Genomic DNA, 19,578 nt, shown 5'->3' with positions numbered 1-19,578 from the left:
CAAATTTCATGAAGATTGGAAATAAATGTGGCCTCTAGAGTGTTCACAAGGTTTTACTATAGCCATATATAGCGATATAAGGATAAATGCCCAGCCCCTTGGCAGCCATGTTTTTCAAGCAAACTTAAACATTTTTGAACTAATCCAAGATATTATTGAGGCCAATCTTCCGATCGAATTTCATGAAGATTTGAAAAAAATTGTGGCCTCTAGAGTGTTAGCAAGGTTTTACTATAGCCATATTAGGAAAACTGCCCCGCCTCCTGGCGGCCATGTTTTTTTCACCGATCTGGACCATTTTCGAACTCGTCCGAGATATCAATGAAACCAATGTTTTGACCAAGTTTCATGATGATTGGGCAAACATTGTGACTTCTAGAGTGTTCACAAGGTTTCTCTTTAGCCATATAAGGAATACTGACCCGCCCCCTGGCGGCCATGTTTTTCAACGGACCGGAACAATTTTTGAACTCAACCAACATATCATTTAGACAAACATTTTGACAAAGTTACATGAAGATTGGGCATCAAATGTGACTTCTACAGTGTTCACAATGTTTTTCTTTTTTTGACCTAGTGACCTAGTTTTTGACCCAGCATGACCCAGTTTCGAACTCAGTCGAGGTATCAATGGGACAATGTTCTGACCAAATTTCATGAAGATCAGAAATAAATGTGGCCTCTAAAGTGATCACAAGGCAAAATGTTGACGACGGACGACATACGACGGACGACGCACGACGGACAAAAAGCAATCACAAAAGCTCACAATATGCACATTGTGCTCAGGTGAGCAAAAAATGAGCGTATTGTGGCTCCCTGAAGTAGAAGATCGGGCAAAATGGGCCATGTTCATGCTTTTAGGGGAGAAAAACTGCTTTAATTTGCAAGCCACTACAATAATTAAAGGATTTATACAAACTTACACATGTTTGCCATAACCTCTCAGCAGGGTTTCTCCAGAAAACTATTTCTTGTGGATAAATTTGCGTTTTTAATGACCATGTTGGGAAAACATGGATACCATCGGGAGAAGACCAGGAGACCTTATATGAGCAGTGACTTTATAATTATTTTTGGTGACAAAATGCCTAATTTCCATACGTCTTAACGATTTAAGTACACATTATCATAAAACAAACTATAGTATATTGAATACAACCACGAATTGCTGCAAAGAATAACACAACGTTCCAACTAAATACACTTTTAATCAGTCTCCACATCTTAAAATATACAATACGTGACGTCCACACAGAACTGCTTTCTAAGAAGTCCGCATGAGCGGCATGACTGAGAGCTAAAAGGGTATCCTACAGGTTCTGATAACCACATTATTATACTGTACCTATCTTAATTAAATTACGATATTGCATTTTGTCCCTGCATAACTCCTTGTGTGTTTGTAATACTGTTCGTCGTGTACTTCCAAGGTGATTTAACTAGACAAAGTTAATACAATTTGTCCACCTGTATATTAATGTTTTTGGAGTTTATTTTCAGGGACGCGTTTGGGCTGTTAATGCTAATCAGTGTATTCTGGCCTCGTCTTTGTCATGTTTTTTTTCTTGTGGGTAATTCAGCATTTGCAAACATTTTGTAAATAATCACATTGCTTTATCTGCAAAGGTAATTTGTGTATGTGTTTTAAATTGACACGTATGGAAAATATATGCCATATACTTTCTATGTATTGTGTTTGTTATTGTATGTGTCAAGGAGAAGTTTTTGTATGTTCTCAATGAAAAATTAGTTCTTTAACGTGTTTTCGCGACATTTGTCGCAGCATTGTCATTGTGTTGTGATGCAATTAAGGAGGGTGATGGAGGTTTCGTCACAATGCAGTTTCGTCACACTGATATTATGAAGGAGGGCAGTGGAGGTTTCGTCACACTGACATATTGTATAGAATAAAATGATATTTAAATTGAATATGATGTTGTTAATAAATATATTGGGATTTATGCTTCTTTATGTTATTTTTTAGCGTTATTGCGTTGAGTTTTGTAACAAATGATTGTTTTAATTGTATATATTATTTAAATGATTTATGTCGGAACGTGAATGTCGATGATCGCGCAATATCGTGTGATCAATGCGAAAAATGGCAACACCTTTCTTGTGACACTGGTATCAGTCTAAGTCAGTATCGCAAAATGATGAAGGGTGCTGTAGTAGAATGGAAATGTAGCGAATGCAGCCGACCAGCAGAAGTCGTACTCGAGGTACAAATGGAAAAAGTCGACATGGCAGAGGAGTCGGAACTCACAGCAGAAGTCCCACCGGAGGTACTAATGGAAACCGCCGACATAGCAGTGGAGTCGGAACTCGCGGTACCTGAGATATCAGAGATTCAAGATACTTCATACATGTCAGAACTCTTGGGGGACACAAGAAGAGACGAAGACGAAGATCGGTCATTTAACATAACTGGCCAGAACATTGAAGCACCGATCGTGCCACTGGATCGATCAATACTGGAGTGGCCTCTGGATGACGTGATACCAGAGGACAGACCCGTTACTTATGTAGTTATAAGTGGCGGAAGTAAGCGAGGCGGCAACAAGCTGATAAGCAGTGATGGCTATTATATATTACAGGCTTTTTCCGCCCTATGCCACGGGTCCGAAATTCGGCCCCATTCCCAATGCAAATCTGGTTGTTCTTTTCCCAATTGAAAAAAAAATTCCCAATTCCAAAAAAAAAAAAAATTTTTTTTTTTTTTTTTTTTTTTTAACTTTAAAATATATAAGTTTACCTAATCCGGTGTAGAAAATAGAAAGTATTGCATAATTAAATATTTTGTTGCCTTGAATTTGTTTTAAAAACTGTAAAATATGTTAATGATTATTTAAGACATTCCTTATTTTCCTCAAAATCCAGCCCTTCGCGCGATTTTTTTCACATCAAAAAAGGCCAGGCCTTTTCCCTAAATTCAGATTAAAAACCCTGCACTTAACACACATGTTCATAATATTTTGTAAAATTTTAATAATAAGTTATCAAAATAGTCGTTGTTTACCAGTTAACGGCTTCTTTGAAATATAAGAAACACTATTTACATGCGATAATTTTTCCCAATTGAGCCAATTTTGCGATTAATTTTTTTCCCAAAATGGGGGTTTTCACGACGCGAAATTCCCAAAATTCCAGTGTGGCGTTTTCCCAAAATGGAGCGGAAAAAGCCTGTATTACTATACATACACTGCAAGGGTGCATAAATGTAAGTATATTTGTATTTGATTAATCTTTTTGTTTTATATGCAAATATTTATGCATGATGTAATATTGTTTGGAATTAAATGTATGTGGTGCGTAAAGGTAAGTATATTATTGGTTTATTGAGTAGATTTGTTTTTTGATTAAATCTTTATGTTTTATATGCACATATTTATGCATGGTGTAATATTGTTTGGAAATAAATGTATGTGGTGCGTAAAGGTAAGTATATTATTGTACCGTTTATTGAGTAGATTTATATTTGATTAAATCTTTTATGTATTATATGCAAATATTTATGCTTAGTGTAATATTGCTTGCTAATAAATGTATGTGTTGTGTTAAGGTAAGTATATTATTATACCGTTTATTAATAAGATGTTTATGTTAATGTATTGTGTAATATTGTGTTGTATTTTAATAAATGTTTTTGTGAATCATAATCAACATTGTATTATGTCATTTAATTGTATGTGCATACTAACTAAATACTTCAATTTATCGAATTTAACAGAAAATAAAAAAAAACATGTTGATTGATAACAGAAGAAAGGTGTCAATCAAAGGTGCTAAAGTTTCCCGGTATTATTCACACCTATATATTACCATTGTGACGAACCCTCTACCCGTTTTCTACAGTAAATTCAGTGTGACGAAACTGCAGTGTGACGAAACCTCCGTAAACCATTAAGGACATATCACTTTCTGGAATGGTCAGAAGTGGGTGGGGTGATTAACAATAATAATGCCGTATATTAGCATTCTATATTTGAACAATATGCCCAACTACAATAACATTTCCTTCATTAATACATGAACCAGTTCTAAATCATGTAAATGAAGAAAATAAGGACGACTCCAAAGAAGAAAGTGGTTTATTTCTTATATAAGGGGAACAATTAAATTGTTTACACCTAATAAAACTTAGGTATATGTAGAAGATTGAGAAGGTTGTGGACAAGCAGTTCCATCAGCTTTTAGACCAAGAACAGGCTCTTCTAGACCCTTGTAGTCTCCATCCTTCTGTACGGCTGTGAGACTTGGATGCTTCACACTGTCGCAGGATCAGAGCTCCAGATAAAAATTTGGTCCAATTCTTATTTACTCCCTATTTTAAAAATTAATTCTTATTTTACCCCCTATTTATAAAATTATTAATATATTACTAAATAATGTGTTATTCATTGTTTTTGACACATCAACTATTCAACATTTTGGTTTATAGTCTTGGAAAAGCCTGGCTTTTCTTCTCCGTTTCTTGCTTTCCCATAATCATACAGCTTTGCAAGAGCTTATAAGTTCATCAATTATTGACGAAAACCATGCTTTGGGTATTTGAATCTAATAGAAAGAATGCATGCAGCGTGGAGTTTTGACACTGAAATGGTTTTTTTGCCTTCCACGCTTTGATACGCCGCCTCGGTCGACCATTTTGTTTTTTTAATGTAAGACGGTCACTGACACTTCGGCTTAGGTCATAATGGCCTTTTGGTCGCCGTTAAAGTCATATCAAAACCTATATTTAGCATTTAATTTAATGACATTTTGAATACATGTAGTTATACAGTATATTTCTTGTGTATAAAAATTACAATAAGTGTAATTAAAAAGGTACAATAAACAATAATGACTCGCCTGCAATACTAGGAGAACAGAATCAAGACTGTTTGGCCTTTCGACCGTTCTTAGGTGTGGCTTTTCCTCACAGCAATTGCTTGAGTGACGTTGACTTAAAGTTGTAGTTTTAATTGAGCGTCAGAACGGGGATGAAATGTTTACCGTATATAATTTGCTACTGAAAGTAATACGCACATGCAAAAATTTCCAATTCGTGTTTTATTTTTTCATTGCGTAACTTTACGCAAAGATTTTAAATCTAAATGGTTATTTAAGAAATTTAATACGTTTTTAAGCCTTTACGCATGTTATCTAGAGCACTGCGCAGGATGCAGGCATTTGAACAAAAATGTGTACAAAGACTGCTCCGCATGTAGCACAAGACTTATGAGTACGTCTTAAACATGACTGCTACACTTGTTGGCCCTCAAGGGCCCCTAATGGCAACCATCAAACGAAGAAAGCTGGCATGGTTTGGACACCTCACCAGGCATGAATCTCAAGCAGCACATAAAAGACTGGAGGATGATATCTGTATTGTTGTCCCTCATTTCCCCCCTTAAAATATCCCTTTATATTTCCTTACCTTGTGCTATATAAATGTATTGTGAACAGGTCTAGTTAGTTCTATAAAACCTGTTCGTTAAACTTCTCTTGCTTAAAATGTTACCTTGGAGACTGGGACAGACACCTAAGATTTAGTCATCAGTAAGCATGTTTGTTAAAAAGTCATAAATCCCTTCATTGTACATTTCCAGTATAAATCATGGCTGTGAACATCGCTGGGCTCATTGTGCTGGTTGTATTCTACCTTATCATCCTCATTGTGGGCGTGTTGGCTGCAAGACGGAAAGGCCTTACTGGCAGGCCCACTCTCGAGTCATCCATCGTTGCCGACCGCAACATCAGCACCCTTGTGGGCATCTTCACCATGACAGGTTGGCCATTGTGATCAGGATTTGTAAGGGCTGGCATTTTTTTTTGGAGTTAGAATGGACTCCTAATTATTAAAATGGGAAATATAATAATCACCATCTTATCTTTTTGTAAAGGATTTGCATAGATTTGACAGGTCAATACAAAAAAAAGTTTCTAATTTTAAACTAATTTCTTCCTTGCATTTCTGCATGTGTTTGTTATCATTTAAAGATGAGTAAGATTAAAGGAACTAAGTCTGTTAAGAGTTCATCAACAGTTTTTGCTCACCTGTCCACAATGTGCCTATGGTGCAAAATTTTACCATGATAATGAATATTCATGAATTTAACCTAACACAGGGATGCAGTTTAATAAAAGTATTATATTTCTTTGTGTTTATATAACTTAGTAGATAGTATAAATTGTCTTTGATTTACAAAATGAGTTTATGATTATCAAATTCCCTGTTACTGATTAATTCCTTTGTTGGAAGGACTTCCCACATTCCCTAACAGACTTTTGAGTGTTTAATCCCCTTTTCTTCACTGTGTGTCATGATTCATAAGCAATACAAAATTTGAAATGTATGCTGTGAACAATTGAGAGGTCACTTTTTATGCTCCCGAAGGGTGGCATATAGTTTTTTAACTGTCGGTCAGTCCTTCCGTCAGTCTGTCCATCCTTCCTAAACCTTTAACATTGGTCATAACTTTTGCAATATTAAAGATAGCAACTTGATATTTGGCATGCATGTGTATCTCATGGAGCTGCACAAAAGATCAAGGTCTTCCTTCAAGGTAAAAGGTCAAATATATGGCTTCAAAGCGGCGCAGAAGGGGGCATTTTGTTTCTGACAAACACATCTCTTGTTTCAGCTACAACTGTTGGAGGTGGTTACATAAATGGAACTGCCGAATCCATAGCAACAGCAGGGCTGGTGTGGACACTGGCTCCACTGGGAATTTTCATCGGTCTTATAATAGGTGTGTTCTTCTTTATGTGACAAACTGGAATCTTATGTGCTTTTGTTTAATTTTTCATCAATCTAATTTTTTTGCTTATCTTTTCAAACATGAAAACCCGAGGTTATATAGTTGTCATTACAACAATATATAGTGACTGGCTGTCAAAAAAGTTAGTTTTCATAAGAATTCATCAGGGACCTTAACATTTGTTTTTATAGGTCCCTGAATTAATGAAGTAACTGATGACATAACATGTTCATGATATCACACATCAATACAAAGTTTATTTTCTTGATTTAATATCATACAGATGACAAAAGTGAACTAGCTGCATGCACTTATTGAATCTCAGTGCAACATTGGCGGTGGAACCAATGAAATGTTTCATAAGCTATTTATATGTGCGCAGTTTTGATAGCCTCATTACTCACGTTTGCTTCAGGAGCATAGATTAAGTTTGTTCTAGCAATCAATTTTTTGGGACCAAGCATTTAACATGCATATTTCTCATGCTGAAATTAACATAAGAATTCTTTTCAAAGAAAGTTTACATTCCCAAAATGCAGAATATTCTTGCCTCTTACATTTGAAAAATCTCAATCTAGTGAAGGTTTTTTGAGATGTGGCAGCACTTCTGCAAACAGTATACCGATATAGAGATATACATTGAGTAGCCAGGTGTTTTTTTTCAAATTGGTGGCCGATATTTGTCCCCATTCTCAAATGAAAACCTTACATACATTTTTCCCAATGGGACCAACAAATCCCAGTTGAAGGTTTCCAAAAAAGGAACTCTTTTTTTAGATCACAACATTTAGTTTATCTCCTATCCTGCTCAGTGAGTTTAACTTCATAAATATTACATTGAAACACTTATTGCCAATTTTGACGCGTTTGTTAGCCAAACAACAACACCAAGTTCCCAATTTTATTCAAAACACAATGATTTTTTCCTATCCAATGAGACCCAGCCCTATTCCCAAAATGGTGAAAACAAAACGAAAGCCTGACCTGCATAACCCTTTGCATGCTTTGTCGTCTGCTAAAATATTGTCTGCTGAATTTCTAAAACTAGCATTTTCTTTGATTTTCTTTCAAAGAATACTATCAGAATAGCAAACAGTTTGGATCCTGATGAGACGCCACGTTCTGTGGCGTCTCATCTGGATCCAGACTGTTTGCAAAGGCCTTCAAAATTCGGTTCCAGCACTTAAAGAGATAGTGTACAGCAATACTATTGTCACAATACGGGTTCACACAATTTATTTTATGCCTTCCGGTGGTTTATAGAGAAATATCAGGGAATTAAACTGATAATTTCACTGTTTTGAAACAATGAAAATTCTCAGTGAAAATAATCGATGATTTTCACTGTTTATGTTAAATGACGTCATTTTTGGACGAAATGACGTCATTTTCCCAACGAAATTCTTTGGTTAAACTCTTGAACGTTGTATTTAAACTGTGAAATGAAGCATAAAATAAAAAGAAAATTTGTTGGGTTTGGTGGATTATCAATTTTAATTCACTCGTGATCATATAAAATATATATTTTCTATGATCACTCATGAATTAAAATCGATAATCCACCGAATCCAACAAATATCCTCTATGTCATCAAAATCCTTCCATTGTGTGTCAAAATTCTAACCACAAAATGCATTTGAAGTTAACAGACTAAACAGTTTTATTAAAAAACAATCCCAATATCAAACTTGAAGTGTATTAGTATAATAGGAAATCATTGCATTTTATGGGATTCATCAGGATTTGGGTTGGCATATAATTCTTTTGAAAAGAAATTCATTTAGATGAAGTGGTTCAAATGAAAATTATATCATTATCTCTGCACTCTGTACAGGCTGATTTTGCATGGAACTTTTCACCTAAACTGGATTTTTGACAAGAAGATACTTCCTTTTATCTAAAACAAACATATAAACAGAAAGTGTCGTCCCTGATCAGCCTGTGAAGACCTGCACAGGCTATTTTGGGAAGGCACTTTACGCACATACATAAAGCCTCGTTAGATCAAAAAAAGGCTCCATATATGACTTTTACATTTGCATGAAGCCCCGTTTTCACAGAACGAGGCTCATTTGAACTGATCCCCGTTCATGACCCAGCGGCAGTGTTCATGACCCAGCGGCAGTGTTCATGACCCAGCGGCAGTGTTCATGACCCAGCGGCAGTGTTCATGACCCAGCGGCAGTGTTCATGACCCAGTGGCAGTGTTCATGACCCAGCGGCAGTGTTCATGACCCAGCTGCAGTGTTCATGACCCAGCGGCAGTGTTCATGACCCAGCGGCAGTGTTCATGACCCAGCCGCAGTGTTCATGACCCAGCGGCAGTGTTCATGACCCAGCGGCAGTGTTCATGTCCCAGTGGCAGTGTTCATGTCCCAGTGGCAGTGTTCATGACCCAGCGGCAGTGTTCATGTCCCAGCGGCAGTGTTCATGACCCAGCGGCAGTGTTCATGACCCAGCGGCAGTGTTTATGACCCAGCGGCAGTGTTCATGACCCAACGGCAGTGTTCATGACCCAGCAGCAGTGTTCATGTCCCAGCGGCAGTGTTCATGACCCAGCGGCAGTGTTCATGACCCAGCGGCAGTGTTCATGACCCAGCGGCAGTGTTCATGTCCCAGCGGCAGTGTTCATGTCCCAGCGGCAGTGTTCATGACCCAGCAGCAGTGTTCATGACCCAGCGGCAGTGTTCATGACCCAGCGGCAGTGTTCATGACCCAGTGGCAGTGTTCATGACCCAGCGGCAGTGTTCATGACCCAGCGGCAGTGTTCATGACCCAGCGGCAGTGTTCATGATCCAGCGGCAGTGTTTTTTTTTACCTTTTTGGGAATGGTGCCAGGTCCCTTTGCATTGGAAAAATTTGCGGTGTTTTGACTTAAATTGGGAAATTAGTGTTGTTGTTGTTTTGCTAAAAATGCTTCAAAATTGAGTATACAAGTGTTTTATATTTACAAAGGTTGAACTGATATTAATGGGAGTAGAACAAAATATTGAGATTTATAAAAAAAAAATTTTTTTTTTTTTGGAAACCTCCCATTCGGAGTTTTTAGCTCCCGTTTGGGAAAGATAGATATTTTTCGTTTTGGAATGGGGCCGATTACTGGACCCGATTTTTAATGAATAGATCACTGAGCGGTCTACTGTTTTCATGATTACATGTAATTACTAAGAAGGTAAAAACTTATTAAAATGCGCAAATGTTTATTGTTTTGAAAAATGCATTTTGTATAGGCAATATGAAGAAATGTGATACACAAATACAAATAATAACGAGTTGTGTTGTTGTGTTTGTAAGTACTTCAATGTGTCCAAATTATATAGATAAGAAATATATGTTGTAGTATATGTGTTGGCATATGGTTGCAGCCCTGGTTTATATTGCACAATGTTTTATTTCCTTGATACTAAAGTCTACTGTTGGTTGTGGTTCCTTAGTGGATATAGTATCTCTCGGCAATTGCATTATACTTAGAGTTTTGTTGTTAAAGTTAAAAGAGGCGCAATCCAGGTTCAACATTTTACTAATGTTTTTAATGTACAACTGACAATAAACAACAACAACAATAATGATTTATTGACGTCTTCAGAACATGAACGTTTTCTTTCTCTGCAAGGTCATACGACGTTGCGACAAATTCATGACCGTGTCCTCCAAGTGTTCAAGAGGGTTAAATGCTGACTCTGTGAGCATTCCTAAGGATTTTCTCTTCAGACAGCAAGTACTGGTTTTACCCAGGAAATGGATTAGCAGTTGTCTGAAAACTGCTAAGGTTTTTGATGCTACAGAACGGGGAAAGATATGCTTTAAGTGTGTTGTATATTTGAATCAGGTGGTGTGGTGTACGCAGGTCCCATGCGTGAACACCGCTACATGACGATGTTGGACCCGTTCAATGAGAGGTTTGGTGGTGTTGTCGTGGTGCTGGTCTATATGGCCTCTCTCTGTGGAGACCTGTTCTGGACTGCCTCCATCCTCTCAGCTCTAGGTGAGTCATACCTTACTCCTTAGAATATAGTAAAAATTTAAATTTGTCACAGTTCCAGTGTGTTTTTTTCCTGTTCAAATCCAGGGCTGGTATCAGGCCCAATACACTATGAAAAAAAGTATATATGTTTCCCAAATTGGGACCTCAAAATACCCAATTGATGGTTGCAAATTTTTAGCTCACCTGATTGCTCGGGTGAGCTTTTGTGACCGGTCTTTGTCCGTCGTATGTCCGTCTCTCCACATTTGTTCGTAAACACTCAAGAGGCCACATTTATTGTCCGATCTTCATGAAACTTCGTCAGAAGCTTCGTCCCAATGAAATCTCGGTCGAGTTTGAAACTTGGTCGTGCTGGGTCAAAAACTAGGTGACTAGGTAAAAGAAAAGAAAAAACACTGTAGAAGTCACATTTCATGCCCAATCTTCATGTAACTTTGTCAAAATGTGTTTCTTAATGATATGCTGGTTGGGTTCAAAAGTGGTTCTTGTCTGTTGAAAAACATGGCTGCCAGTGGGCGGGGCAGTTTTCCTTATTTGGCTATAGAGATACCTTGTAAACACTCTAGAGGCCACATTTTTTGTCCGATCTTCATGACATTTGGTCTGAAGATTTGTCCTAATGATATCTCAATGGAGTTGGAAACTGGGACATGCTGGGTCAAAAACTAGGTCACTAGGTCAAAAAAAAGAAAAACCTTGTCAACACTGTAGAAGTCACATTTCATGCCCAACTTTTATGTAACTTTGTCAAAATGTTTGTCTTAACCCTTTACCACTTAGATACGTATTTTGACGCATTTGTAGTCCCTTAGAAAGTCACATTTAATTTACAGTTACCCGCAGGCTGTTCTGGTTTTATGCTGGTTGCAAAAGCCATTTTCACTTTGCATCTGAGTGGCAAAGGGTTAAAGTGATCTTTTCACGCTTTGGTAAATTGACAAAATTGAAAAAAGTTGTTTCAGATTCGCAAATTTTCGTTTTAGTTATGATATTTGTGAGGAAACAGTAATACTGAACATTTACCATGGTCTAATATAGCCATTTTATGCATCTTTTGACGATTTTAAAACCTAAAAATTATAAAGCGTTGCAACGCGAAACGATTGAATAATTTGGAGAGTTCTGTTTTTGTCGTTAAATTTTGTGAAACTACGAAGATTGCTTATATAAGGTATAAAATACGTCGGGTATGTGACTAGGCGGAATAGCTCAGTAGGCTAAAGCGTTTTTACTTCAGGACTCTGGCAGGACTCCAGGGGTCACTGGTTCGAAACCTGCTCCGGGCACTGTTCTTTTCCTTTTTTTAATTTTATTCTTGATTTTTTACTGGAGCTTTTACGATCCAATGTTTACATTTATCAATATAAAGCATTTAATGAATAAGTTAAAAAATGCCAAAATCTGTGAAAAGGCCCCTTTAATGATATGTTGGTTGAGTTCAAAAGTGGTTCTGGTCCATTGAAAAACATGGCCACCAGTGGGCGGGGCAGTTTTCCTTATTTGGCTATAGAGAAACCTTGTAAACACACTAGAAGTCACAATTTTTGTTCAATCATCATGAAAGTTGGACAAAACATTGGTTTTATTGATATCAGTGGGCGGGGCATTTTTCTCTATACGTAAATAGTGAAAACATGTGAAGACTCTAGAAGTAACATTTTTGGCCCAATTATCATGAAATTCGGTCAGTTGAATAACATGGCTGCGGGGGGGGGGGGGGGGGGGGGGGGGGGGGGGGGGGGGCAGTTTTTCTTATGTGGCTAGAGAGAAACCTTGTAATGGAACACTATAGAAGTCTCATTTTTTGCCTAATCATCGTGAAACTTAGTCAATACATTGGTTTTATTGATTTCTCGAACATGTTGGAAAATGGCTCATGTGAAACACACTTTTTAGCTCACCTGATTGCTCAGGTGAGGTTTTAGAATTGGTCTTTGTTCGCTGTCCGTTCGTCCACATTTGGTTTGTAAATACTCTAGCATTCACACTTCTCAAGCATTCTTTATGAAATTTGCTGAAAGATCTCAGTCAAGTTTGATAATGAGCAAAATCACATAATAAATGCCATAATTATTGCCCTTAGATTGTCCAAATTTTCATAATATTATACAAAATCCTTGTAAACACTCTATAGGTCACAATTTTGTTTCAGATTTTATGAATCTTGGTCAAAATATTTATTTTTTAAGCAAAGTTTGATGTTTGGTAAGGGGGGTCAACTCAAAATATAGGTCACCAGGTAAAATCTTACAAAAAACAAAAACACTCCATACGCAGTGTTTTGGTTCAATAATGATGAAACTTGACCAGGATGTTTGTCTGGACAATATCTAGGTCAAGATTGATGTTTGGTTAAGATTAAATGAACCTACTCCTCTCAGTTGAGCGAACTAGGGACATCTTGGCCCTCTTGTTTTAATTATTTTTTGTTTAGATCTCAACATTTAGATCCTCTCTGATCCAGCTCTTTCAGTTGCACCATAGTAAATATAATATTGAAAACAATTTTATTGTCAATTTTTAAGCATTTGTTAGCAATACAACAACAACACTAGTTTCCCAATTTTTGAAAAATCCGCGTTTTTTCCTTATCCAAAGGGAGCCAGCCTAATTCTCAAAATGCTGAAAAAAAACACTGAGGTCATATCAAACCTGTGTCATACAGAGGAAAAACAGAGATAAAGGCCACAGTTATTACACAAACATTACACAATTGGCACTTCTATTTTTCCCTACATGTCTCAGGTTAGCTACCTAGGGCCTTTAGGCCTCTTGTAATATAAATAACAAAGGGATGAACTCAATAATTAAGTTTAAGGCTTTGGAGATAGTGAAGATTTTGTATTTCTATTATTAATTAAAAAAAATGTTTTTCTTGCATACAAGAATGTCTATGCTTTTACAGAATTTCTATATGTTATGTCTTAACAGGAACCAGTCTCAGTGTGATTGTTAACCTTGACCTCACCGTTGCCATAGTGACCTCGGCAGGGGTCACAGTGTTCTACACAATGATTGGTCAGATGATAAGTGTAGCCTATACAGATGTGGTACAGCTCATCTTCATCGTGTTCGGACTGGTAAGCTGGGTACCAGACAATGGACTGGTTAGCTGGGCACCAGACAATGGACTAAAAGCTGGGCATCAAACAATGGACCAGACAATAGACTGGTAGGCTGGGCACCTGACAATTGGCTGGTAAGCTGTGCAACAGACAATTGGCTGGTAAGCTGGACACCAGATAATGCACTGGTAAGCTGGGCACTTCACAATGAACTGGTAAGCTGGGTACCAGACAATGGACTGGTAAGCCGGGCACTTCACAATGGTCTGGTAAGCTGTGCAACAGACAATGGACTGGTAACAGGGCACCAGATAATGGACTGGTAAGCTGGGCACCAGTTAATGGACTGGTAAGCTGGGCACCAGACAATGGACTGTTAAGCTGGGCATCAGATAATGTACTGGTAAGCTGGACACCAGACAATGGACTGGTAAGCTGGGCATCAGATAATGTACTGGTAAGCTGGGCACCAGTTAATGGACTGGTAAGCTGGGCACCAGACAATGGACTGGTAAGCTGGGCACTTCGCAATGGACTGGTAAGCTGTGCACCAGACAATGGACTGGTAAGCTGGGCATCAGATAATGTACTGGTAAGCTGGGCACCAGTTAATGGACTGGTAAGCTGGGCACCAGACAATGGACTGGTAAGCTGTGCACCAGACAATGAACTGGTAAGATGGCCACTTCACAATGGACTGGTAAGCTGTCCACTTCACAATGGACTGGTAAGCTGTGCACTTCACAATGGACTGGTAAGATGGGCACTTCACAATGGACTGGTAAGATGGGCACCAGACAATAGACTGGTAAGATGGGCACTTCACAATGGACTGGTAAGCTGCGCACTTCACAATGGACTGATAAGATGGGCACTTCACTATGGACTGGTAAGATGGGCACTTCACAATGGACTGTTGAGCTGTTCACTTCACAATAGACTGGTAAGATGGGCACTTCACAATGGACTGGTGAGCTGTTCACTTCACAATAGACTGGTAAGATGGGCACTTCACAATGGACTGGTAAGATGGGCGCCAGACAATAGACTGGTAAGATGGGCACTTCACAATGGACTGGTAAGATGGGCGCCAGCAATAGACTGGTAAGCTGCGCACTTCACAATGGACTGATAAGATGGGCACTTAACTATGGACTGGTAAGATGGGCACTTCACAATGGACTGGTGAGTTTTTCACTTCACAATAAACTGGTAAGATGGGCACTTCACAATGGACTGGTAAGATGGGCTCTTCACAATGGACTGGTAAGCTGTGCACTTCACAATGGACTGGTAAGATGGGCACTTCACAATGGACTGGTAAGATGGGCACTTCACAATGGACTGGTAAGGTCAGGGTTGCCACTTAACTTGAAAAGTCAGGGAAATTTGATTTTCATTCAAGGTCAGTGAAAAGTCTGGGAATTAAAAAAAAATGGTCAGTGAAAAGTGAAATTTCAGAAAAGTCAGTGAAAAGTCATGGAAAAGTCAGGGAAAAATCAAATTTTCGGTCAATGCTTAATTTAATTTTAGTGGCTATGGCAGTCTTATCAGGTATCATTTGTTGTATATTTTTTATGTGAAATGTTTTGACTATTTCTTTGTTCATAAAACATTAGCATGTATAAAGCATGTTCAAAAATGTAATCATTGGTACTAAGTTCAAACAGTTATGTACATTTATAAATACTATTATATGTAGATTTATTTCTATTAACATTTCCCATTAGCCATACTCATATGTATTGCATATGCTTGTGTCTAGATGTTAAAGTGTGATCATACATGTAGTATGGGATGGATATTGTATATGGACAGTTTTTTGTCCTAGGTGTTGTGCTACTACTGTATTGCCAAAACTAACATCACACTATCTACCTATATCAAAGTACTGACAGTACTGGTGTGACGATGCTTTTGAAGAGGATTGATAAAAAAGCATCTATTTAAGTTTATCTACATCACAACAATTGTGTATGTTGGTACGAAAATTTGGGGTAGGAAAAAAATGGGTACAAAAATTTTGGGTACAAAAATTATGCCCAAAAAAAGTTAAGTACGTAAAAAGATTTGGTTACAAAAAAAAGTTGGGTAGGAAAAAAATGGATACGAACAAAATTTGGTTACGAGCAAAAATGTGGGTACGAAAAAAAATTGGGTACGAAAAAAATTTGGTACGAAAAATGTAGGGTACGAAAAAAAATTGGGGGTACGGGGAAGTAGTACCCGTGGGGAACTTGATCCTTTCAGCGAAACTGGGAAGCGGGTTACATTCTTGATCAAATATAACAAGAAATATCTTTAAAAAGGTATTCGACATGTATTTTCTGTACCACTTATCTTAAAAAACTGTCTGTTACAGTAAAACTTTTGTGGGTTATAACATTACGTTTCAGCATATAAATTCAAAACTTGACAGGCTTTTTAATTACACCATGCTCTTTAATTTCACATGTATATCATACCAAACTTTAAATTTTGTTGTTTCCTTTCCTAAGTTAATGATGCTATGTGTACGGACGTGATTTCACAATCCCATGTGCAAGAACATATACTTTTTCTCTTTTGATTATCGTTCTTTTTCTCTAATTCAATAAGCTGAGGCATGTTTGTAGCTTAAGTACGGCAATAATTTCAGGACGATTCCCGATCGAAAGTGAGTATGAGCACATAGTCGTTAGAGCACTTGAATACGTGAGTTCGCCCATGAACACATGGTAAGGTTAACTAAATCTCCGCGATATGACTTAATATGTGTTTAAAACAGCAAACAATATCCAACAAACGAATGAATTGTCAAACATAGTATATGCACTGATGTGGCTCTATAATTTATGTTTGAAAAGTTGATAAAATATGCAAAATGAGAAAGCACGCAGAAGAGCGAGTATCACAGATATGACACAACTATTATGCTGTTTATATACCATAGTCACTACAACGTTTACAAATTGCAGGTTCGAAATAATTCGTTTTCTTTACACTCATGATCGCGTTGAAAGTTAATTAAACACGTTTTAATTCGCAATTTATTTACTGAATCAAGACAAATGTCAAATACAATACAGAAAATGCATAGTTGTTTCATTGATCTATAATCATATAATGGATTGAATATAACTGATTTAAAATTAACGTTTTCAAACTATTATTAAATCTTTTCCCAGAATATGCTGTCCTATTTATAGCTGAGCTTTCTATACCTTTATCAATGATAATCAGGGAGGTATGCCGATTAAAAAAATCGAGCTATCTCAATCGGACTGGCTCGGTCTTTAACATAGGTTGCCATTGTGAAGAATTTTTTCATGATATGATAACTTAGACGATGCTTCGCAGCATCGTCAAAAAGTAATTCTGCTAGTCGGCTGAAACTTAACAATTGCAGAAACCAGTACATGAACCTCATTTGTCATAATGGAAGTTTTGCCCTTATTTTATTAAAAGATTAGATTTTTAGCTCATCTATTTTTTGAAAAAAAATATGAGCTATTGTCATCACCTTGGCGTCGGCGTCCGGTTAAGTTTTGCGTTTAGGTCCACTTTTCTCAGAAAGTATCAATGCTATTGCATTCAAACTTGGTACACTTACTTACTATCATGAGGGGACTGGGCAGGCAAAGTTAGATAACTCTGGCGTGCATTTTGACAGAATTATGTGCCCTTTTTATACTTAGAAAATTGAAAATTTTGGTTTAGTTTTGTGTTTAGGTCCCTTTTATTCCTACAGTATCAAAGATATTGCTTTCATACTTACAACACTTACTAACTATCATAAGGGGACTGTGCAGGCAAAGTTATGTAACTCTGACTGGCATTTTGACAGAATTATGTGCTCTTTTTATACTTAGAAAATTGAAAATTTGGTTAAGTTTTGTGTTTAGGTCGACTTTATTCCTACAGTATCAAAGCTATTGCTTTCATACTTGCAACACTTATTAACTATCATAAGGGGACTGTGCAGGCAAAGTTATGTAACTCTGACTGGCATTTGAACGGAATTATGGGCCTTTATACTTACATGTAGAAAATTGAAAATTTGGTTAAGTTTTGTGTTTTGGTCCACTTTACCCCTAAAGTATCATAGATTTCATACTTGGAACACTTGCAAACTATCATAAGGGGACAGTAAAAGGACAAGTTGCATAACTCTGGTTGTCATTTTTACGGAATTATGGCCCTTTTTTGACTTAGTAACTTTGAATATACATGTATGGTTAAATTTTGTGTTTCGATCCACTTTACTTCTAAAGTACCAAGGCTATTGCTTTCAAACTTCAAATACTTTCATGCTATCACGAGGTTACTTTACCTGGCAAATTGAATTTTACCTTGACCTTTGAATGACCTTGACTCTTGACTCTCAAGGTAAAATTATTAAATTTTGCTAAAATTGCCATAACTTCTTTATTTATGATAAGATTTGATTGATACTTTGACAAAACTACTCTTACCTGACATACCACAATAGACTCCACCCAAACCTTAGTGCCCCCCCCCCCCCCCCCCCCCCGAATCTCCCCCCCCCCCCCCTATTTTTTTTTTTTTTAAGATCATCTCACAAATGACCACCACACCCTCACACTATACCCCCACCCCCCCCACCCCCCACCCCACCCCCCCAAATTATTTTTTTTGAAACGGTTAAAAAACACAAATATTTATTTTTATTATTTTATTTTTGAAATACCGTCCAACCATCACACCCAAGAATCACCCCCGCCCCCACCCGATTTTTTTTTTCATTTTTTTTTTTGCATTTTTGGAAGATAATGTAATTAATGTCCACACCCCCACACTATACACCCCTCTTCACTCCACCTCTCCCTCCTTTGTGATTTAAATTGAGAGTCCCTTCACCTTTAAAAAGAAAATAGATGAGCGGTCTGCACCCGCAAGGCGGTGCTCTTTTTAAACTTGCGTTGCCCGTAACACACTTAAAGGATATAATTTCTCCACAACCAGGAACATTTATCTTTCATTCTGATGTGTGGTTATTTAATGACTGGAGTTGACTTCCTGGGAGTTTTTGTCAAATGGACTCTTGGTCTTGTTTCAGTGTCTAAGTGTACCGTTTGTGTTGACCAATGAGAATGTAGGCAGCATTGATACGCTCACCAACGATTGGCTGGGGAAACTGGACACGCCCTCGCTTCCACAGTGGATAGACCTGCTCATTGCTATGGTAACATGCAGTTTGGTTCATAAAATGAGCTATTAATAAATAAGCTTACATTTAATAATACCAGTAAATTTTTCTTCTAAAAACATTTGATACCTTCAATATTAGGAACATCCTTTATACTTTAAACCTATTTATTTTAGCTTGACTGCATTTAAAGTACTTATTTCTTATTTGAAACGCTCGCGAGTCCGTTTCCTGGGCCTAGAACCAGTACTTGGTGTCTTTTGGGGAGATCTAAAGAACGCTCCCATGGTGGGGATCAAACTCGTGACCTGGTCGCTAGGCGGACATTGCATCCATTACACCATGTTAACCTATATACAGTGATAAGGTCATCATGTTTCCACACTGATGGGTTGATCATTATTCTCTCACTGCTCAGAACTTTCCTATACCAACATTAATGGTACCATCACGAAGCTTCATGAATTTAATGGTACCATCACGTAGCTACATGAATTTAATAGTACCATCACGTAGCTACATGAATTTAATAGTACCATCACGTAGCTACATGAAATGGATCATCATAGACAAGGAATTTCTCTTTTCCTTTGGAAGAAGCCCTAGCCTATTGATGTTGGGAACAATTATCCC

General features: G+C 37.5%; 1 protein-coding gene across 1 annotated transcript in view; it reads left to right on the top strand.

The window, feature by feature from the left end:
- Positions 1–1,559: 1,559 nt before the first annotated feature.
- The window catches only part of LOC127860599 (high-affinity choline transporter 1-like), a 32,335-nt gene continuing 14,316 nt past the window's right edge, over positions 1,560–19,578 (top strand). Inside the window, exons 1-6 of the mRNA XM_052398741.1 lie at positions 1,560–1,629; positions 5,595–5,774; positions 6,630–6,737; positions 10,576–10,731; positions 13,663–13,811; positions 18,856–18,981. Of these exons, the coding sequence (XP_052254701.1) occupies positions 5,603–5,774; positions 6,630–6,737; positions 10,576–10,731; positions 13,663–13,811; positions 18,856–18,981 (711 nt within the window). The 5' untranslated portion in view covers positions 1,560–1,629; positions 5,595–5,602. The remainder of the gene's footprint in view (positions 1,630–5,594; positions 5,775–6,629; positions 6,738–10,575; positions 10,732–13,662; positions 13,812–18,855; positions 18,982–19,578) is intronic.

The sequence above is a fragment of the Dreissena polymorpha genome, chromosome 15, assembly GCF_020536995.1.
Source record: "Dreissena polymorpha isolate Duluth1 chromosome 15, UMN_Dpol_1.0, whole genome shotgun sequence".
NCBI classification, from domain to species: domain Eukaryota; kingdom Metazoa; phylum Mollusca; class Bivalvia; order Myida; family Dreissenidae; genus Dreissena; species Dreissena polymorpha.
The sequence above is the reverse complement of the archived record's forward strand: the minus strand, read 5'-3'. Positions and strand labels throughout refer to the sequence as shown.